The sequence below is a fragment of the Sinohyriopsis cumingii genome, chromosome 3 (assembly GCF_028554795.1).
Source record: "Sinohyriopsis cumingii isolate HCF-2022 chromosome 3, ASM2855479v2, whole genome shotgun sequence".
Taxonomy (NCBI): Eukaryota; Metazoa; Mollusca; class Bivalvia; order Unionida; family Unionidae; genus Sinohyriopsis; species Sinohyriopsis cumingii.
In genome coordinates, this window is record NC_142963.1 from 33,083,083 (window position 1) to 33,107,646 (window position 24,564).

The 24,564-nt window shown below is 35.1% G+C and overlaps 1 protein-coding gene across 1 annotated transcript in view; it reads right to left on the bottom strand.

Moving 5' to 3' along the window:
• The window catches only part of LOC149802653 (uncharacterized), a 94,899-nt gene that overhangs the window by 8,720 nt on the left and 61,615 nt on the right, over window positions 1–24,564 (bottom strand). Inside the window, exons 9-10 of the mRNA XM_089952014.1 lie at window positions 23,037–23,145; window positions 20,418–20,562 (exon numbers count right to left, since the gene is read on the bottom strand). Coding sequence (XP_089808140.1) covers window positions 20,418–20,562; window positions 23,037–23,145 — 254 coding nt within the window. The remainder of the gene's footprint in view (window positions 1–20,417; window positions 20,563–23,036; window positions 23,146–24,564) is intronic.

Below are 24,564 nucleotides of genomic sequence, written 5' to 3' on the forward strand. Positions count from 1 at the left end.
CCATTGGTGGGCATTATGACTGAATATAAAATGCCCAATCAGACCATGACATTGTATATCAAACCCAATGGTGGGCATTATGACTAACTATTAAATGCACAATCAGACCATGACATTATATATCAAACCCATTGTTGGGCATTATGACTGACTATCAAATGCCCAATCAGACCATGACATTGTATAAAAGAGGTATTCCCAGCGAACAGTTATTTTCAAAAAGGTATTAAAAAAGTTAAATAATCCCTGCACAAATTTAAATATATGCAGATAACTATAGATTGTACTAATGTACAGCAAAGACAGAGCAGAGAACTTTATTGCCACAGCAAACTTTCTACTGCTATGATTAAAATGATTGTGTTTCAGAATCATGCCAACTGGCCCACCTACATCTTGTTGATACAAAGCTGATATCTGCACTGTGTACTTTGAAGAATTTAAAGAAAAGTATAGTGTCCGATTTTAAGCATATTGGTAATTCCATAGCTGTGTAATAACTTCAAAACTTGAATTAAAGACAAAATGCAGAACTATACTGAAGTTAACTTTATGACTTAAAAGTAGCAGCGACTGGTGGAAGGTGGGTGGGTGGGAAACAGTGGTAGTTTGCGGGGATGACTACAACTGCTTCTGATAAAATGAATACCTGGTTTGTTGATGGATATGTAAAGCTTTGTTGACTTAGATATAACCCCTATGTCATACCATTTTGACTTTGATATAAACCCATTTCAGACAATGTTCACCTTGATAAAATCCTTATGTCGTACCATGTTGACTTTGATATAACTCCTATGTCATACCATGTTGACTGTGTTATAACCCCTGTGTCATACCATGTTGACTTTGTTATAACCCCTATGTCATACTATGTTGACTTTGTTATAACCCCTATGTCATACTATGTTGACTTTGATATGAACCCTATTTTATATCATGTTGACCTTGATAAAATCCCTTAGTCATACCATGTTGACTTTGTTATAACCCCTATTTTATACCATGTTGACTTTGATAAAACCTCTTAGTCATATCATGTTGACCCTGATATAACCCCAATGTCATACCATGTTGACATTGTTATACCCCCCTATGTCATACCATGTTCTTAATCTACTTTCAGTATTACAAGTTATTTTTTCAAGACTATAATGAATACAAATGGTTGCATTGTGAGCATTCTGGGAATTCACATCATTATGATTACCTTGTCAACTGGAGTTTGAATTGCAGGCGATTTTGTAGGTTTTTAGTTGTTCTGCTGAAAGCTAATTAATTCAAGATTAGTTTCTGTTACAAAATGTTGCCAAACCTAATGGGTAAACAAATGAATATTCTTAAACCAATTTTTAAACTCATAAAAATATTTACAAAAAGTATTAAAAAACTGGAACGTTCAGATATTCATTTCAGCTCTAGTTGCTATGCCGTAAACCACCCAACCAAATCATTATAACCAAGACATAAATTACATATAAGTGACTTATAAGTCATGAATATGGGATTTATATTTCAGTTATAATGAAAATAAAGTTTTTCCACTTTAACATAATTTATAAATTCTGTAAAGGTAAGGAATTACTTACAAACAAAATTAATTATGTAATCCATATATTTATTCACAAACATAAATGGAATACACATTATAAAAATTGCTTAAACAAAGTGGAAAAAACCCTATCGAGATATCTTCTCCATAACTCCATAAAATGAACACAGTTCCATCAGTTTATACTAAACAAAATGCCAAAATAATGGGAGCATTAGCTGTTTTGCAAATGATGTATAATTTAGAAGATACATTAAGAAATTATGGGGGAATCAAGTAACGTCCATTCTTTGTATTTATTCATGTCAATTGTTACAGTCCACTACTTAATGCTCAACTATCTATGAGTCACTGAATAGAATGTATAAATAATAATACTATGAGTCACTGAATAGAATGTATAAATAATAATACTATGAGTCAATGAATAGAATGTATAAATAATAATACTATGAGTCACTGAATAGAATGTATGAATAATACTACTGTGAGTCACTGAATAGAATGTATGAATAATACTACCGTGAGTCACTGAATAGAATGTATGAATAATACTACTGTGAATCACTGAATAGAATGTATGAATAATACTACCGTGAGTCACTGAATAGAATGTATGAATAATACTATTAACTAACAAAGATCCTTGCACACAGTTTTCAGTTACTTTACATTATATTTATTGGTTCCAGTGACAGAAAATCAACAAAGAATCAAGTGATAAAAAATTTTTATTCCCCAATTCCCAGGAGGATTCAACTGTGGTCATTTAAACAGGGTCCTTATTCAATGATAGTAGTTGTACTTATGGGATGGACTTCATTCCACTGCTGGCCTAAAATAAATAAATAAATACAATTTTTAAATTAATTAACAAGGAAACAATACACAACGTAAAAAAATGTGACCTCATAAAGTGTCTTCACAACAAAACTTTTATCGAAGAAACTGAAAATGTTTAAATATTTTTTTAAGAAAAATCAATGGACAATTAGCATGTCCATGCATGTACCAAAATAACTTGAAATTAATTTTACCTAAACTTTATTCCTCCTAATACAAATTTTATGCTAATACCACAAGCATGTTCTTTGTAGTTCATAACTATGTTAACAATGTCTTAGAGTCAAAATCTACTCATACTGTCTTATATCACCTGAATAATAATAATAATAATAATATTAATAATAATAGTCTATAATTGGTCTGAGTTTCACAGAAACACCACTAGTTCAAAGAAATACCACTGGTCCAAAACATGTACCAGTTACAAAGAAATACTACTAGTCAATAATGTGTACCTGTTTCACAGAAATACCACTAGTCCACAATGTGTAACAGTTTCATTGAAATACTACAAGTCCACAATGTGTAACAGTTTCACAGAAATACTACAAGTCCACAATGTGTAACAGTTTCATTGAAATACTAAAAGTCCACAACGTGTACCAGTTTCCAAGAAATATCAATGTCTATAATTGGTATGAGTTTCACAGAAATACCACTAGTCCAAAATGTTTAACAGTTTCACAGAAATACCACTAGTCCAAAATGTGTAACAGTTTCACAGAAATACCACTAGTCCAAAATGTGTAACAGTTTCACAGAAATACAACTAGTCCAAAATGTGTAACAGTTTCACAGAAATACAACTAGTCCAAAATGTGTAACAGTTTCACAGAAATACCACTAGTCCAAAATGTGTAACAGTTTCACAGAAATACCACTAGTCCAAAATGTGTAACAGTTTCACAGAAATACAACTAGTCCAAAAATGTGTACCAGTTTCAAAGAAAAACCACATACTGGTAGATCATAAGACTGGCATACTATCATTATTTTATTGTCCTTTTACAAAACAGATCGATTATGTGTAATCAGGCATACAACAATTCAAAATTTAGAACATAAATTTATCTTAAGAACAGTTTTTTGTAAATCAAAATAATTCATACATTTGTAAATGATTTTAACAGTGAAGTGAAGATTGAGTCAGAAAGCTTGCTTTTGAAGTCTCTCCACTTTTGACACATTTATCATGAAACATTATTTGTCTTTGAGAACAGGGTACTAGTCTTGTTTCCTTCCACCCCTCTGCCCCATTTTACATATTTGGACAGCAATGTTATGGTGTAAGGTCTGAGTATATTCTCTTTCAAAAACATTTGGGATAGGGTGGGGTGGTAAAACTAATTTTAATTATGTATGGGCTTTAAGATCATAAAAGAAAGGTCCCCATCATAAGAAAATGATATGCTCTTCTGATGGTAATAACAATCCATCATGTGATGGAGGAGGCCCAAATATTAACAGAGCCCTTCAGAGGAAGGAAGAGACATTTCCTACCCTTCCTTTTCCTTTTTGAAGAATGAAACATTGTGTCCTAATAGGTCATAAAAGCCTATATTGTTTATCTGCAGCAAATATTTCACTGAGATTTGGGATTTCTGTAGGTAGTTTAGCTAACAAAGGTAACTTTTTTTTTCTTAAAAAAATACCAGTTGACAAACAAGAGAAACAGATTTTTAATTCCCATTAAATCAAAGACAGCCAGTTTCAAAAGACAAGGACATGAAGCTTGCTCCATCTTCTTGGTGAGTAGAACAGTTTTGACTAAGAGGTTTTGGAAGGAAGCCTTGTTCAACGTTTCACAGGCTTGTTTTGTTAAAGATCATAAATTACAAGATAGGTTCCATCTGAGCATAAGAGATTGGGATACAGGTATTTGCAGCTTGAAATACTTAATGAGAATGGCAAGGTGAAAAACCTGATCAATTGTCATGCCTTGAGAGAATTTAAGGGTGTTGGAAATGACAGCTCTAAAACTCTTGATAGTCAATACTGTACAGCCTTTATTCTTGAAAAGAGACAAAGGAACTCAGTGACGGAACTCACAGAGGAACAGCTAAAATCATGTTTTCTAATGCAACAATCACAAAAGATTCTCTACCTGGCACCTTGGATTTAGAAACTCCTGGCCTGAAAGATGCAACTGGCAACCTGAACTGAGTTGATCTATCAGCCAGTTTAGAAGATCAATGCACCATAAACATTGGGGTCATACTCGAGCTATGAAAAAGATATGAACAGCTGAAGTTCTTACTTTTTGCAGAATTGTCTAGGAGGTAACACTTTAAAGGCATATTCAACAAAATCCCTAAAAATGTGGGACTTGAAATTTATGACTGAAAACAAGAGTCCCTCCAAGGAGCTGATGCTCTAATGGGCAAAGAGAATTTCCAGGAATAAAAGATAAGACCATTTCTTCCTTTTAACTCTCAAGTGTTGAAGCCATCTCTGATATTCTTTGGTGATAAAAATGTTTTCAAATTAGCTCCTCTGGTGCACATACTGAATGTAAGCTTGGCACCATTTAAATTTTGGACAAAGACATCATTAGAAGTGAGTTGGTGAAAACCAAATGTCATCATGACCATCCATTCAGAGTAGTGACTTGTAATGTTTTAAAGCAGTCCTTGTAGCAGCCATACTGGATGTATGACTGGCATCATTTTCATTTGGGACCATCTAGTTGTCATAAGAAGTCTACTGGTAAAACTCCATGTTGATATAGTCATCCATTTGGAAGGAGTAAAGAAAACAATATTTTTTAAGATTTGGCTTTCCATTCAGGAGTAGGAGCAACAGCAGGATTTTCAAGATGGCCAATGTGCGACAGACATACTTAATATCAAATCAACAGCATTGTCATTGAAGACCAATAGGATATCATAAGTCTTCTGGTGAAAACCCCTCATCAATACAACTTTCTTTTCAGGTAGAGTTGTGATAAGATTTTGAAGATGGTAGCCATTCATCCACAATGGATATCAGACTGGCAATCACGATGATATGACCAGTCATAAAGCAGAAGTAGCAATGAGATTTTCAAGATGGCCATTGTGGCAGCCATAATGGATATCAGATTGACACCATTTTCACTTAGGACTAGCTTGGGATCATAAGAAGTCTTTAAGTGAAAACTCTACGTTTATATGACCATCCATTCAGGAGAAGTAGTGAAAAGAAAAGTTTCAAGATGGCTGTCATGGTAGCCATACTGTATGTCACCATTTTCATTGAGGACCAAGTAGATCATGGGGTGAAAAGCTGTGAAAACTAATACCATAGATTGAAAACTAGATGGAATATATTTCTCTGATAAAACAAAATTCCAAGGAATCACTCAACTGATGAAAGGACGCAAAATAGATCAACACTTGTGAGGCCTCATAAGCAGCATGATGACCAAACACAAGTGGTCATAGTAGCTGGCAACTGACAGGATGAAGCGCCCAATCGCTCTATTCAAGTAGACAGTTTGACTGCCACCTAAGGCAAGCAGGCAACCATTAAGCACTTTTAGTGTTAAAATAAGCCCACAAGCCATGCTGGATTTGCAAGGTAGTGGACTTATTTATGCAGATTAGGTAATGTATATGAAGAAGAAATTTATTACACAAGTTTAATATTATATGTAACAAGCTGCTTGTAGTGAGAGAAATACATTATTTTATAATTTTCAAAAAATTACTTTGAACATTATTTTCAGATTAGTGATCACATGGTTTTAAAGACTATTACTATAAGAAATTTTAATGCAATTAATAAGGAATACATTAGAGTCTTATCTACTATATTTTTTACCAGATGTCATCATGCTACTAAAGATGAATCATGTGTAACAAATTCTTGATCCAATAAGGTCAAAGTTTCATAGAAAAAAATGAAATGTCATAGCGAGTCAGAATGCAGTTGAGTTTACAAGAATTAAGCATGTTAATCAAAGAATCATGAAAGAGATACATTAATATTTAACAGAGCATACCTCAAGGTAACTAAATATAGTAATATCAAGACATGGCATATTTAATGTATTTCAAAACGTACCTCAATCGTGGCAAGCTTCCATAGCATGACAGCCTTCGGTTACGTGAGGAAATCTTTGTTCTTCTCTCCATCACAACACCTCATAAGGGAAGGGTGTATCTGCATGACTTTGTTAGGAAATAAGGACATATGACTAAATATTCATTACATTGTTCCCTTCCTGAGAAAATAATTCGTCCCGAATGGAACTTGAACAGATTGAGTATTAAGACCAGGCGACCCCAACACTGGAGACCACAATGACATCAAAAAGGTCAATAAGACTTTTGTTAATACATTGTACGTTATTAAAAAAACACAAATTATGCATTCTTATATAACAAACAAATATTCATACAAAATATTATTGAATGAGATTCAAAAGCAATTTTTTTTGGATGTTTCTGACATATAGTAAAATCTCTCTCTCTCTTAATACGTTTAATTATGTACATGTATGTGGTGTCTTACACCAAAATATTTACAGGCAAAAAATGACAAATTCATATTTTCCAGCTACTTCTAATGAGAGTTTCTATTAAAATGTTTAATGTGGGAAACTTTTTATGCCAAAGATAATGACTATTGTTTTGTGGTCAAAAAGATAATTTTACAAACTATATCTATACATTTTTAAATCAGTCTTGAATTATTTTCTCCAAGCCTGACAATTCATAAAACTGAACTTCTGCCAGAAGTTCCTCTAATTGTACATAGCTGGAAGGTAAGGTTCTGGATATTGGGACAAAACTGACATTCCTGAGATAATTTAATATAGTCCTAAAATGCATTGGGTCACGGACGATAAAGTATGCATAAACTTTTGCTAGTTCATAGGGTTGCATAGGGGATTCCTTGGTTATCATCTTGCTTAGTGGCGACGATGGATCTGCCTGCATGGTTGGAGCGGAAGTTTAAAATCTGGTTCCACCCATGTTGATAATTATCCGCTGTAATTGGCATGCAGACATACCAATAAGTCTGATGAAGGACTTGTTGGTTGATTCATAAGTTGTGGTTTGGTCCTTGGGTCCTTCCACTTCATATTCAGAATATATTATTGACAGGGCATCTCTGCTGGGTAGGGTTGATTTGACTGAACAAGCAGACTTGGTGGAATCAGCAATGTCATTTTTCTTCTTGGTTTGGGTCCTGCCCAAGGTTAGACTTGATGGCTGAGGACTGCACTCCAGATGCTTCCTGTTCTACAGGGGATTCTTGTTCAGTGGGTAATTTCAGATGAAGAAGAGGATGATGATGAAGATGAAATAGAAAGAATAATTTGATCAGCTTTGGTCTGCATCTCCCATGGATGCCAGCCCCGGGATTGATGTTTACTATCTGATGTTGCAGCAGCCGTTGGATTGGGTACATGTATAGCTGAAACAGAGGCAGTTGTTCTTTGAGTGTTGTTGATGGGCTTGGAGTTGGATATTGTGGTGGTCATATTAGACTCTTCCTTATTGATGGCTGTTGTCAATACTACTTTTCTTCTTTTACTGTAAGGCCTGTTTGCTTTGGCTGTGTTGATCTGTGTAAAGGTATTATGTCTTCCTGCCTTCTCTCCTGATGGTTTCTTATTGACAGGAAGTTTTCCTTAGCTGATTTTTCTATGACACGTGGGCCTCTTCTGGTGGCTTCCAATTTTTCTGCAGGTGTTGCAGTTTCCCTTGTAACGAATCAGACATACTGCCTACGTTTTCTGATAAATTCATTGTACTCCCTCTCTTCCTCCTGGCCATACTTCATATTTGCTCTCTTGATGAGGTTCATGGTGGCTCCAGGACATGATAGATGTTTGCTTTTATATCTTGAGCTGACTGCTCTGCATATGCTTCACCTGTATCTAAAATCCAGAATGTGCAGTGGCGATGTGTCTTTCACAATAGTGGAGCTTGGCAAATTCCAGGTCTCCACATATAGTACATTGGAACCTTGTAATCTGGAAGTAGAATGTGAAATGTACAAGACAGAGCTATATGTATGGTAAATAATTATTTAGTTAATTCAACCAGCTTGATTTTATAAATTATAAGGAACCACTTTAGGTTTTGATTTTGGAGTTTTCTGGATGCAAAAGGTAACATCATTTATCTTTTGTATTATGAGAAATGAACCTTCCCATGGACAGTGTAGTTTTCTACCTCTGCCTTTTATATGTACATTATATAATCACACAAAATCTCCTTTTTCATAGGGATTTAGCTGGATATTTCTGTCATGATCTTTTCTCATGTGTTCTGAAGAAAGTTTAATCTCTTCCCTTGCAATTGCATATATTGTCTCTAATTTGTTTCTTAATCCAAGTGCATAATCAGTTTTTATGTTTTCCATTTCAGTTTCAACTCCACCCAAAACAAGATCTACTGGTAAATTTATGTTTCAGCCAAACACCATCTCACAGGGTGATAAACCTGTTGATTCATGCGCTGCTGACCTATATGCCATCATGAGAAGGTAAATGTGCTCATCCCAGTCTCTTTTATTCTTTGAAATAAAAGCTGAAAGCATGGATTCAATAGTTCTATTTGCCCTTTCCACCATGCCATCAGATTGAGGTCCGTAGGGGGTGGTGTGGGTTTTCTCTATTCCAAGTATTTTACAAACTTCCTGAAATACATCTGATTCAAAATAAGTACCTTGGTCAGAATGTAACTGCATGGGTGAATCAAAAATGGTTACTACTCTTTCAAGAAATTTCTGTGCAACAGTTGTAGCTTTTTGATTCCTAATGGGGACAGTATCAACCCATATTGTGAAATAGTCCACAACCACCAGTAAATATAAATTCCCTTTACTACTTTTTGGTAAAGGCCCAAGCACATCAGTTGCCCATCTTTCCATAGGGACTCCAACATTGTAGGATTTCATAGGTCCTTTTCCTTTTTTATGAGGTGGTTTCCTGCAAGCACATTGGTCACAAACATTACACCAATGTTTTATATCTTTGCTCATGTGTTGCCAGAAGTATCTTTCTCTAATTTTTGAAAGGGTTTTATTAAATCCTAAATGACCGCCCGTTACACTGTTGTGTAAATGCTTCAAAACAACAGCTTGTTGCCCTTGACCTGGATTCCATTTATGGCATAGTAAAGTATTGTACATTTCCAAGGAGTCGAATCTTGCCCAATAATATTTTGTACTTTTATCTAAGTGTGAAATCTCAGACCATGTGGACTATTTACCCACAGTATCACCTGTTTTAGTTGTTGTTGTTGCAGGGTTTAACGCTATTTTTCAGCACACAATAGGCTATACATGGCGGCCAGTATTAATGGTGAAGGAAGAACCCAGAAAATCCCTGGAAAGTCCAACCGACCCACGAGAAGCTACTGGCAAGCTTTCTCACATACCCACATTGGCTGAATCCGAGACTGGAACCCACGCAGACAGAAGTGAGATGACAGTGATCCATAATGGAAAGCGCTTTAGACCACTCGAGGCTCCCCCGTTTTAGTACTGATTTCTTGTTTTTGTAAACACTCAGTGTTTTTATTTATTGTATCGATGTTATGGTTATTGTAAGTTTTGTGATTCAGCATTTCATCATTTCCATAGTCAGTAACCTTAGTGTTTGCATGTGGATCCCAGGACCTGGTATGTACCCTATAGCATTTGGAAGAATCTGTTCTGACTGTGACTTTTCACTATATGCATTGTCATATTTCCTTTCTGCTTGGGTACAGTGATTATATTCCAGACTTAGACAAGATCTGAGAGATAATGCATCTATCTTGCCTTATCTTCAATGCATCTGCATTGTTATGTATATGTCCAGCTCTCTACTCCATTTTGAACTGATAGGAAGACAGAAATTCAATCCAACAATCAACCTGATCTTCTGGATTTTTAAAGCTTAACAGCCAGGTTAGAGAACCATGATTGGTTCTAAATTTAAAATATTTTCCATACAAATAGGGGTGGAAAAGTTTTATTGAACTTACAATGGCTAATAGTTCTCTATGAGTCACACAGTATTTCCTTTCAGTCCTGAAATTGTTTTACTGTAATAGCATATAACCTTTTCTACTCCATTTTGTACTTGTGACAGGACAGCACCCTGACCCATATTTGATGCATGTGTCCAATATGAACAAGTCATCAAGTGTAGGATATGCCAGTACTGGAGAACTTGTCAAGGCCCTTTTCAGTTTGTCAAAGGCAGCCTGACAGTTTTCAGTCCAGATAAATCCTTGACTTTGCTCAGTAAGTTTGTGTAAAGGTCTTGCTATATCAGCAAATCCATAGACAAACTTTCTATAATAGGAACATAGGCCTAAGAATTGTCTAATCTCTTTCAAATTTGTGGGTATTGGCCAGTTGTTGACAGTGTCAGTTTTATAAGGATCAGTAGCAATGCCATTCTCGTTTACAATACGACTAAAGAAGGACACATTCTTTCGAAATAAGGTACATTACTTTGGGTTCATCTTAAGGTTTGCATTCCTAACTCTTTCAAAAACTTGTCTTAAATTTTCTACATGCTCACCAAAAGTCTTAGAGAAGACTATAATATCATCATGGTAGATGAGACATATTTTCCAAGTTAGTTCTGATAAGGCCTTTTCCATCAACTTTTCAAATGTTGTGGGTGCTGTACACAATCCAAATGGCATTGTAACAAACTGCCACAGTCCACTGCCAGGTATAGGAAAAGCAGTTTTGGGCCTGTCTTCAGGAGCAACCTTAACTTGCCAATAACCACTTTTTAGGTCAAGAGTGGAGAACCACCTTGATCCAGACAGTGTGTCTAGTGTGCTATCAATTCTTGGAAGAGGGTGACTATCTTTTATTGTAACATTATTAAGTTTTCTATAATCAGTGCAAAATCTCAAAGTATTATCTTTCTTTCTTACTAAGACAAGTGGAGAACACCAGGGGCTATTAGATTCCTCAATTACCCCTTTTACAGCCTTATCTTCAATTTCTTTCTGTACTTCTTTCATACAAGCTAATGGAACCCTTCTGGGTTGCTGACTAATAGGTGGTGAATCACCTGTATTAACATGATATTCAACTAGATCTGTTAAACCCACGTCATTGGTTGATCTTGAGAAAGTGTACTGATATTCCATTAGTAGGTCTTTAAGAACTCCACGTTCAGTCTCATTTAATTCCTTACAGGACTCCTGGAAAAATGAGTCTAAATGTTCAGGTACTGTGTTTTGACCTAAGCAAGATTCTGTGACCTTTACCTCATTTTGTTGTTCAATACACAACTTGACCACATCAGCTGTGGCCACTGCAGTGTTTTTGTCAAGTTTACACCCCTTGTCAGTAATATTTAGAAACTGCAAGGTACAGTACCCAAAGTAGGACTGACAACAGTTTTAGCCAACAATGTTTCATGTTTTTGCATGAAGTTTGGTGTTGGTTCCATTAAAGCAGTTGTTTCCTTAATAACTGGCTCAATAAATTTTCCAGGGACAATAATTGGGAGGGACGATAACAACATCCAAGACTGAAACACGGCTACAAACGGGTTCCATTTCAATCTGATACCGAAAGCATGGAATGTTTTCCCCTTTAACTGTTATAGTTTTTATTTAGCAGAATATCAATAGAATGTCTAGTCATAAAGTCTAGACCAAGGATTCCATTCTGTTCTATATTAGCTATGAGAACCTCATGCCTAAGCTTTTGACTGCCTAGTGAAAGGCCAAGCCAGCATTTTCCTAGTAAAGGTCTCCTAGTAACCAAATTTAATTTCACAGGTTCAACATGAAGTTTCTCCATACTGAATAATTTCTCTTTAAATTTATGGCTAATGGTAGTTACACTGGCACCAATATCCACAAGCAAAGGTGCTTGATAATTTTGTATTTTAGCACAAACAAAGAACATGGTTCCCACGCTTTTCTAAATATAAATTTCCAGGTCTTTTCCAGGATTTTTCCTGGATGAAATTAATTTTTTCAAGGTTAACAAATGACCATTAATGAATGGAATTAAAGAACATTTTGGATAATAAAACATGCATTTTCCGTATCTGACAATGTTTCTCATTCAAGCCTTTCCAAAACATATGTCAGAAAAGATGATCATGTACAAAACCACAAAATGAGTCACATGAAACAATTTGACTATATTCCCATAAATTGGCATTTAAAGCCATTTCAATGTACAGAATACAAATTCTAACTTTACTTTGCTGACCTGCATTATGTTGCTACATGGAAACAACATAATGAGTATAAATTATTTTGTTTCCTTTCAAGAGATTTTTGTGCTCTTTCATTTTTGTATTTTTATTACAACCAGTATACGACTTTCATTTAATATTTTTTTCTACAATATTTGAAAAAAACGATTGTGAAATTCTGTGTGCTCATGCGACATGCTATCGAAATCGCTAGTACCAGCTCAAATTTCATCAACACATTAGTTTCATCATCTTTCAGCAGATTAAAGAATAACGATTTTAATACTCTCGCAATTTCTGAGAAAATAAATAATTTTCATATCAATTTTATGCAGGTATAACTCGATTTAACAATGTTTAAGTTTGCTAGCCCATCTGCTAAGCGGCTATGCTTTAATGCCACCATGTTGGCCTCTTGTGATGCTAGACTAGTTTTCATACCTTCCATAAAAAAAAAAAGGATATCGAGCTGTCTGTGAAACAAGAAGTCTACTAGATTAATCTAATCCACTAAGTGTTTGGATTGTCTTGACAAATATATTTATGGCAAGCACCCAAATGATCCATACTGCAACCTCCTAATATTCTGGTTAGAACTCGATAAATTTAGCTCACGATCAGTTCAGTTATGACTCAATTATGTAATTGTTTCGAGCATCATGTTGTGGAGGAAAATTCCCAGGTTTTTCCCGACTTTTGTCAATATTTGCAAATTCAAGGACTTTTCATGGTCAGGAAAAAAATGATCATTTCTCTCAATTTTTTCCAGATAACATGGGAACCCTAAAAGAATCCACGATTTCTGTCATTTATATTGCTAATCATAATATCAGTGGGCCTTTCTTTCATTTCTGCTGACTTCTGACCCTCAAATTCAGCACTAACTAGTTTTCTTCTGTCTCTCTACTCTTTGATTGGCTATTTCTGTCTGTATATGGTTGAGTCTGTGTATTATCCCTACCCTGGAAGCTTTGGTTGCCATTTCTGTATCGGTTATACCTTTGGCTTCCATTATAATTCTGTTGGTTCATTTTATTGTAATTTGGATTACCATTCCAGGTATTTGTGTGTTGGAGAATCTGTTCTGTCCAGAGTTACCTCACTTTAGAGTTTCTATTAGCTGTTTACTTGTACTGTTCAGGCCTCTGATTCATTAAGGGTTTTAATGTCAATTTCCTCCTTTTTATCAGGGATTGTCTGCTTCTGAGTCTTACAGACAGTTACATGGATTTCATGCTGTGCAGATAGTTGGAGGGAATTCCCTCTTTGTCTTTCAGCAAGTCTGTGTGACGGATAGCATGACTTTCAGCTTCATTGATAGTTTGGGGCCTAAGTTCCCTTATACGAAGCCTTATTTCCGAATATGGGATAGAGTCAATGAAATAATCAATAGCCAAATAAGGCTGAGTCAGCTGATAGATAGGCTGACTGGATTAGCTTTTGAACAGATTGTGCAATTAGTTCTGATAAGAGCTCATCTTTTTCTCTAATTCTTGTTTTCAAGTTTGCTTTATACATTTCTGACCGTTCAGCTGATCCAAATCTGATATTTAGTATCCGAACCAAAGAATTAAAATCTTTCCTCTCTTGAGGGCTTAATTCTGTTAGAACTCCCCAAGCACTACCACTAAGATTTCCAGCCAGATACAAGGATTTTTCGTGGTAGTTCCAGTTATTGATTTGTACAACAATTTCAAATTGAGACATATTACTCTTCAAAATCTTCATGCCCATTATACTGCTGTGGCTTGATTTTAACTTGTCCCTTGCCACTGACAGGTGTTGGGTTTTGTGAAAAAGATTCAATATGGTTTTCATTTTTGTTTCAGTTTTGGATAGGTGAGCTAGTATTTCTGTGATCCCCATGAGAAAACCTATTTCCAGTTGCTTCCACAGAAATTTGTTTTTCCAAAGTGTTTACATGGTCTTTAAGAGAATTAAAATCTTTCCTTAGCTCCCTTACATTTTCATTCACTTCTTGTTTCAGTGAATTTTTCATATCCAGTAAACTTCTCATATTTTCTTTTCTAAAGATATCTAGCTGCTCAGTAAGGTTATTTAAAATGTGAATGCCGCTAAGAGCCACGTTTTGTATATTTTCAGATGGATAATCAAAATGGTGCAAAACGGGAGTTTCTTCCTCCTGACTGTCTCCAGCACTGGACTCAGACTGATCTCTTTCTCTTGGGAAAATAATTTCTGAATCATTCATTTTTGATTTATGATTGTTAATAAAAATTGTTCAAAAAAATTCTATTCTTTTATTACAGTTGTTTGCTTTTTCTAGAATTTTTTCAACAAACAACATTTAAAAATTATGTGTCCTTTTGGGTCACTAGACACTGGGAAAAAATTCTGGGAAAAGGAAAATATTCCAATAATTCCACTTCTTGACACCAATGTAACGTTTTCTTGATCCACATAAGGTCAACATTTTCATAGAAAAAAAGTTCGTCACAGCCTAGCACTTGACAAAAAGAAAACTATGTAAAATAAGTAAAATATAGTAGATATAGTAGATTTATTTTATACAAACATTGGAATCATACAGTACAAACAATCATATATATATATATATATATATATATATATATATATATATATATATATATATATATATGTAGTTTAACCATCTATGGGTATTGACATGTACCTAATACTGGAGAAAGATACAAGTTTACAATGTCTTTACATTACTCCACAAGTGATACAAAACATCTCATACTTGTGGCTTGTAAGGTTAATAATAATAATTTCCTTTACTTCTTTGCATGTACATATATTATTACATATATTATATTTTCTTCGGGAATGCTACCCAGGATTGGAGAGATTTTAGAAGTAGGTCTCCATAGATGGAGAAATATGTTTCTTTGGAAACAATTACAGTTCATCTAATATTGCTATGGTTGGTTTTAATCCAACTTCAATGATACCTGAAGCTATGCCATAGCCATAGTTTAGGGTTTTGTTTCTTTTATTATAACCGCTTAAGTCAGTGTTTCAATGTGTGAAAAGCAGCTCTCATCTGTTGATGCAGGCGTATTTGTATGCAAAATATGGTAGCTAATGGAAATTCAGTCAACCAATGAAAAAGGGTAATGCATCTCACCTTGTTATGTAATTTCAATACCTCCACACTGGAGAGTGTGGTACTGAAACGACATCGTAAGTCAGAATGCAGCTGAGTTTACAAGAATTAAGCATGTTAATCAATGAATCAAAATGAGATACATTAATATTTAACAAAGTAACTAAATACAGCAATATCAAGACATGGCATATTTAATGTATTTCAAAACGTACCTCAAGCATGGCAAGGTTCCATAGCATGACAGCCTTCAGTTATGTGAGGAAATCTTCGTTCTTCTCTCCATCATGACACCTCGAGTGGGAAGGGTGTATTTGTGTGATATTATTAGGAAATGAGGACATATGACTAAATATTCGTTACACAGAAAATCCTGCCTAATGACTATTCAGATACTATGATTTAAAGAACCATTTTTTCCCATCTGTTTCCAAATTCCAGAATAAGGCCACCCTGCTACTATGAATTCACAATCAGTAATTCAGGACTGTTAATGATTCCAGGTGATTTTCTACCTGCAAAAGCCATTACATGTACACCCTGTTACATCAATTCATTCAATGGTGTTTTGTTTATACATCATGAAATAATTGAGACCCTTTTCCACTACAACTCATCTGTGCTTCATATTTACATTGTCGCTCATGGCCATGTTAATTATAATCACAAGAGATGCACACAGTTTTACAGAGCATCTCTGATGCTCCTAGCTGTAATGGAACAGAATCACACTAGCCTTTTTTCTGCATTCATAGAATTTAGATTGCATCTCCATGATTGAACTCTATTATTATGTAAAGTACTACTTAAAATATTTTTCACACAATTCGATTGCTTTAAAATCTGCATAAACTGTGTTTTTGTTTATGTACTCATAGCTGCCAACCTTCCAGGCTCACAATTAGTGAAAACAGGGATAAAAAGTCGTGAATTTGGACACAAATTCGTGAATAATACTATGACAATAACTCCATCCATTCTGACTACTCCGACCGTCAATACTACACTATATCAAGTTCGCAAAATAAAAATAAAACACTATATATATGCAGAAATATTTATTTATCAAGACATGATACTGTGGCAGACTTGAACTTCCTCAACTGCTTGATCGTAAACTTGTTTTCTAAACAGTTCCGACTTCTTGCCTGCTGGTTGATCTTGGGGACTAAAATTGCTGACAAATTTTCTGCAGCTAAGGAGGCCTTAAAGTCTGTCTTATTTTTCCTCACTAAAGAAAATACTCTTTCGCTGTCACTGTTGCTGTGAGGAATGCACAGGAGCTGCAGCATTTTTGGTTCTTCCACAGGAAAATTTGGAAGCGATTTTCGAGTCCGGGAACATATGTCAGAACAAATGTTTAGCATGGTCTCCAGCTGATAAAGGTAGATTGTGTTCAACACAAGAAAACTCACAAATAATGCTTAAGCGTTGGTAGCCTGCGGGTCTTTCCACCAATGGTTTAAAATATTCCAGAGCTGAAATCTGCGAATTCTTAATTTTCCCAACTTCTACGTGTTTTTTGCAACCGACATTCTTCCTCACATCGTCTCTGCGATGGCACACTGAGTGCAAAAAGCATGAATGAATATCAATGTTTAATGGCAGAATGCATGGCCAATTTTTGATATATTCCAAATTAAACTTCACTTTTTGAGTGATACATTTCTTTTTCCTTGGCGGTGAAGACATTTTCAAAATCATACATGCGATGCTGAACGGTAACTCGAATCAGTGTTTTGACGCATGCGCGGAGCAAATTTCCGGTTAGGCCCCAGTTTCTCTCAAAAGCATTTGTAAAACTACTCTTATACATATAGATTAAAATAGGCTAAAATGCTTGCGACCGGGCCAACTGTACTAATCGGCTGTAGATCTATTAATATCGTGACCAGCGGTACCGGACCGTTTCGGCAACTGCGAATATCATGACTAGCGCTTAACGAGAAATCGGTTATTTTATTAAAGATTTAAAATAACTGAGGATCGGAAAATTCGTGAATTTTTGTCTTACGGCGTGAATTCGTGAATCGCTGAAAAAGTCGTGAAATTCACACCAAATTCGTGAGGGTTGGCAGCTATGTGTACTGTATGTTCTCAATTGCATATAAATATATAGAAATTATCTGTGTTTTTGTTAACCCTTGTTGATATTATTTTTTTCAAGGTGCACACATCTCCCGACAAATGCATTAATTACTATGGTAATAATGATTGTTTCACTACACATATTTTCACTTTATGTCATACTTTTGATGCACATATTCCCGACCTTAAGCAGGGTATACCTGTATCATATGCACTAATACCATCATGGATTTCAAATCTCTTAAAATACCACAAACTAATCTGAAAGCAAAGAACAACAGGCACAAGTGGGTAACCTGATATCACTCACCTGGACAATAGACAAAGGCAAGCTTGTGAAACTACTTTTATACACATAGTAAAACTGGGGAGTGGAAAGTAATTAGTTGCAACATTGTCTACTGGGCCTAACAAAATATGACTCTTTCTGGTTTCATGCCATAAAAGAAACATGTTTGGGTTAGTTGGGTGGTTATCCCGCTCCATTTTTCTCGACCGTGAACTATGATCACAAGACCCTCTTATTCTTTTTAGAAATGACTTCATGAGTATTACAAAACACTGCAAAATATTTTAAGATAGTTACATCTACAACCTCTATATAATTACTTAATAATGTTTGCTTGTTTGATGTAACCTGCCGTACTCTGAACAAATCATGCTGAACTCGATGGAAGCTATTACTGAATCGTGCTATTCAGTCTTTATCCAGAAGGTGCTAAAAATAGACAAGTAAACTCAAAATATGCATGAGCTCTAATACTGTTACCTATGAACAAAACGAAATGTGATCTGACCACAACATTCTGAAAATCTGGCATTTGCTTGTTAGTTGTTATTTTTAAATTTTGTGCTATGATTAGAAAATTTCTCAGGTTGCTGCCTGGAAATTGGATGATCTATATATCTGGAATGACAGTAATAAAATCTGGAAGTTGTTCTGTAGAAAAACTTATTGGGGTATCACTTTCTACTTTTTATGGAAGGCTAAATATACAAAATATGACTCGAAAATAATGTATGACTAACAACATTTAATAGCTGAAATGGCATAAATGATGAATATACATATAATAAGAACATCAATTCAGGCATTTTAATAAAGCTATACCATTTTAAGGTGCTTATGTCTTTTTAAGTTTTGCTGGGCAATGAGGTTATTTACTGGAGTGCATTAGAGATCCCAACAACATTTTGGTTAAGCTGGGTCCAGTTTACTTATCAACGTCTTTTACCAAGAAGTTCAGATATTTTGGTTTGCCCAAGGACACAACATGGCAATCCAACAATCCTGGCCTGAGAATCAAGCCTGGTACTTCTGCATAGGAATCCAGCATGCTAACCACTAAGCTACCATTCCTCTGGCATGCATCAGAAACTCACAATCAGTACCTACCTGACATTTAAGCTCCAAAGAACATGTACCTTCCAAATTGATATAAAATCTTAGTTTACTTAACCCATTACCTCATACAACCGTCTTTGGACGCCTCTACAAAAGTCGCATCGAAGCGACTTTTGACGCTTCTACAAAAGTCCCATAGAAGCGCCTTTTGACATCCACTGTAAACATCAGCCATTTTAAGCCGGTTTTCGTAGCGCCACCTTCGGGGAAAACCCCTTATTAGATACTACATTCATTTCTGTGAATGACAATTACGTCAGATCACGTGGTCACTGTTTCTGTACTGGTCGATATCTGCTATTTAAAGTAACTGGGTCGTAATCTCCACTCTCCAAAATGGCGGTCGCGGATTTCATTCAGTACTTACGAAGTTTTCATGATTAGAATCACAACTGTGAAAGATTCAATAACCTATGTAAAGGCTCTGATATTGATACAGGCTGCAATTACTTTTTATAAATTATCAAATTTATATGACTTAGTGATGTAGACACAGATGAAAAACTTGTAAATTTCGAGTATGAGAAATGGCAGCTCTACGGTTGGTCACACGGCCTCACTGACATGACGGTGAACGAATTCTCTCCAGATTTTAAAGCACATAACAGATTCTTCCGTGATAAATAATTACACAGCTATAACAATCGGACTTTACTCTTAAATTGTTCCACATGTAATAGATGTGTACCAAAAATGTAAAATGGTTAAAATTGCTGTTAAACGTAACATACACTACATTGCTTAATAGTTCACAGGCAAGCTATGCGTATGCGGTCGACTAGGTAACCTGTGTTCTATGTATAGCGAGCTGCACTTTGTCACTATGCTCTATGAGGTAAAGGGTTAAAGAATTTTAAAAATATTTTTATGTTGTTTTTCTTTTATATATTTTCTTCAGCTTCAAACTATTCAATTTAATTCCAAAGGTGTATTATTTCACTTCTTTACATAATTTGTTTCAACAGAGCCTGATGATCTAAAGAAAGGAAGCATTACTCCACAACATTAACCAGTTCACTATACTTTGGTTGTGTTCATTTGGGTCTTCTAACATGATAAGAGTGCATTTTTATACTGAATCTCAATTACATTCATGAAACAACCCAGAAATGCATTTCATAAGCAGTTACATGAATTATAGGTTAATAATTGTACTCCAATTAAAATATCTGCATACATACACACATAGCCCAATATGCTGGATATTGAAACCAGACCACCAAATTAATAAGAATACTTTTCTAAGTCATATTACTGTACTGTGCTTCACCTGTCCCCATGGCCAATACATAACCGTGGCTGGTCCAGCGCTTGCTGGGGGTCCATACCAAACTCCACCATATTGAGTAAGACCTGTACATGGCCTTGTGGCTGCATATACGCCCCCATCACTCCATAGCTGGCCAGCAACTCGCCTGGAGTATGTAAACGTTTGTTACGATAAGAATAAGTCTGCACAAATCAACAACACACTTATTCTGTCAGCTGCTGTATACATAAAAACATCTAATACGCACTGTGTGAAAAGATAATGCTTTCAATGGGATTTGTTTGACTGACCTATGCTGCAAATCCTAGCAATCTGAATAACTATCTGCCACACCATGGTAAACCACTATTGGGAGGGAGTTTACATGGCTTACTGGAAAATGAAACCAAGTCCATGGGCTCAAAATCTTTTCTCAATGCTCTGGCAAACATCTGGAAATCTTATCCACTGCATAACTGTTATTCTTGCACAATCAATTTATGAGTACATAAATTTGATCCCAAAATACAGTGAAACCTGTTTTAAGAGACCACCCATCCACCCCTTATGCCAACGGTGACTTTTTAAGATAGAAGGTCTCTCATTAGTGGTCATATGGTTTTTCATGACAGGTGGTCTTCCAAAACAGTAGTCTTTCAATTTAGGAGTTATTGTTCTAATAGATAGTTTTACTTAAACACAAAAAGCCCATGCTCAGTTCATACAATCCCATGCCTATACTCAGTTCATACAATCCCAAGTCCATACAGAGTTCTTAAAATCCTAAGGCCATACTCAGTTCATACAACCCTAACTCCTTACTCAGTCCATATCATCCCATGCCCATACTCAGTTCATACCATCCCATGCCCATACTCAGATCATACAATTCCAAGCCCATACTCAGTCCATATAATCCCAAGCCCATGCTCAGTTCATACAATCCTAAGCCCTTACTCAGTTCATACAATCCCATGCCCACACTTAGTTCATATAATCCCATGCCCTTACTCAGTTCATACAATCCCATGGCCTTACTCAGTTCATACAATCCAAAGCCCATACTCAGTCCATATATTCCCAAGCCCATACTCAATTCATACAATCCCATGGCCTTACTCAGTTCATACAATCCAAAGCCCATACTCAGTCCATATAATCCCAAGCCCATACTCAATTCATACAATCCCATGGCCTTATTCAGTTCAAACATTCTCAAGCCCTTATACAATTCATACAATCCAAAGCCCATACTCAGTTCATACAATCCCATTGCCCACACTCAATTCATAAAATCCAAAGCCCATACTCAGTTCTTACAATCCCACTACCCATATTCAGTTCATACAATTGCATTGCCCCATACTTAGTTCATACAATTCCACTGTTCAAGTACAGCCGACATAGTTTTTGGCAGAGAATCAATGCATTGGTAATACATGTAGAAGAAAATCAACAACTGAATAGCATGAATAACTAAAGTACACATGTACCTACCATGGGTTCTCAATGCATTCAGCATTTTATGGCGCTTCAGGGGCGATCTGGTGCTAATGCATTCATAACAGTGAATCAATAAGAATTCCCTCAAAAATGTGTATAAAGAATCATAACTTTTAATCATCCTATAACAGACCATAGTGTGTGTGTTCAACACAAAACTTATTGTAAGAATAATATAAGGAAAGCCATAGCACAATTACATTTCATTATGTACATCTATAGGTAACATGGACACTAATTAGTGTTGAATGTTATTAAAACCTCCAGAATTTTCTCTGCTGGAATCCATCTGAATCCAAACACTTAATTCCTTGCTAATAAACTCACACAAACTAATGAAGTACTATAAATCTGGACTTTAAAAGTATTCACATATGTTATACATGTACAACTCATAAAGTGAAATAACCCAATTCACTTAAGTTATCACTGACTTGAATGTGAATGTTTAAGTAATCTGTATTAAAGATTACTGGCAAATCTGTGAACAACAGCAATGTTTCCTTTAAGTGGATTTTTCTCCAAGTATAAAAGGTAAAGCATGATTATTTCAGTGGCCAGAATCATGCTAAGTGTGACTCATTTTTAAAAGTCATTCAGGAAACAAAAAGCTCTCATTTTTAAAAGTCATTCAGGAAACAATAAGCTATCTGCAAAGGAAGCAAAAATAACTCCTTGTTAATGGAGCTTTACTTCATGAAGCACGACAGCAATGGGGAGCATTTTATTATTTGCACAGACTGTAAACAACACATCAACATAAGTCATTCTAGAGTGTACAATGTCTGTGAAAATAGCAGCACCATATGCCATAATTACATAATGACACAATTCATGTAACCATCACCATGATTAAATGCCCAGACATTATACTAGCAACATTCCACATTATTTAATGCCATAGACAATTACATAAATGTAAATCAACATGATTTAATGCCACAAACAATGATACTTTTAGGCTATTCTTTACTCAAAATTTGCTAAAACATATTAGGGAAGCAAACACTGTATTATAATTTTAAATCTGCTGACATACATTGGTGGTGATACTGATTCCAATTATTGGCTTGGCTAGTGCATGCTGATAAAACTAAATCTGCAACACTAATTTCAGGTAGAACCGTGCCTCTTTACCTGTTGTAGAGGAAGTAACCATTGCAGGAATGATTGTGTGGTATGGTCTTTTGTTAGGAGCAATCACATTGCGGTGGCTTTCTTCAAGGGAGAACCCATTTCCTCTGTTCTGCAAACAACATTTCTCATAGTTATTTTAAGTGTATTTTATTTCTTTTGTTTATCACAATGATATTCCAGATGCAACCACACTTTTAATCTTTTAAATAACTTGAAGACAGTTCGTGTTTTGTATAAAAATTATTTTTTCTGTTTATTTTTACATTTTCTAGCTGAATCCCATGAAGAATGATAATTGATACAATTAATTTTATGTATCACCTGAAGAAAGAAAAAAAACACATGAATACAAGCTAATGTTTTGATAATAATTACATTATACCCACAAATATGACACTAATGATGGTGCAAGCATTTTGTTAGCAATTTTTTTATTGTCTCGTTCATATCTACTGGTTAACAGGTGCAAAACATTATATTTGGTACAATTAATTCTGACCTTTGTCTGCAACAAGATTTCATGTCAGACATTAATTTGATGGCATATGACCCAATAATAAGGACTTACTTTAAAAAACAATAAATCATTGTATGCTTTAATCAATGCAAACCACCATTTTCTGTCAAAGCTTGTGGAAAATTTCCCTACTGGGAGCATGGCTTTCTCAATCTAAGTTTGCTTCATTGGATGGAAGCTGCTACTAAAATGTACCAAACACAGTAATATTTATTTTCTTTTAACTTAGGACTATACAAACTTTTTTGTCTCATTAACATTTTAACTTTTTAGATTATGTCAAGTCTCAAAAATGAATTTTGTACATGCTTTATTCAGCATGAATATATATTGGGAGAGACAAACGCCCAAAGTGGAGAGCTCTCAAAACAAATTATGGGAGCTAACTCTTCTAGTATGTAAATTAACATGATGGGCACATTGTTTATAATACCAACAGTATGCGCTTATTACAGTGACCTTAAATCTCACACAAGAGTCTCCCTGAAAGGAATCAGTACCATAATGGAATATACGATAAGCCCGTTTCTTCATCTGAACTGCTGAGTAGTGCTACCATCTCCAATATTCTTAAGAAGCTCCAACATAACCATATTGGTAACAAAACTATTTTCTTACGTTTGATCAACTATGCATGCAGTAAAAATTTGTTGTCATGGCCTTTGACCCTAAACTAACATCACTTAACTTTTCAAAACATCATATATATATATATATATATATATATATATATATATATATATATATATATATATATATATATATATATATATATATAGACTTACTGCAATGGTATCATTCAAGGTATTCTTCAGATATATCCACAAACATGGTTCAATAAAATCCATTCATATATGTGTTATTATGCTCACAAGAAAGTTGAGTTAAGAACTTTGACCTAAATATCGATGTCAGCATACCAACTATTGACTTGTTCAGTGGACTATAACCAAATGAAAAGACAGGCCAAATAAATTCAATGATATATGTGTAGCCATGTTCACAAACTAA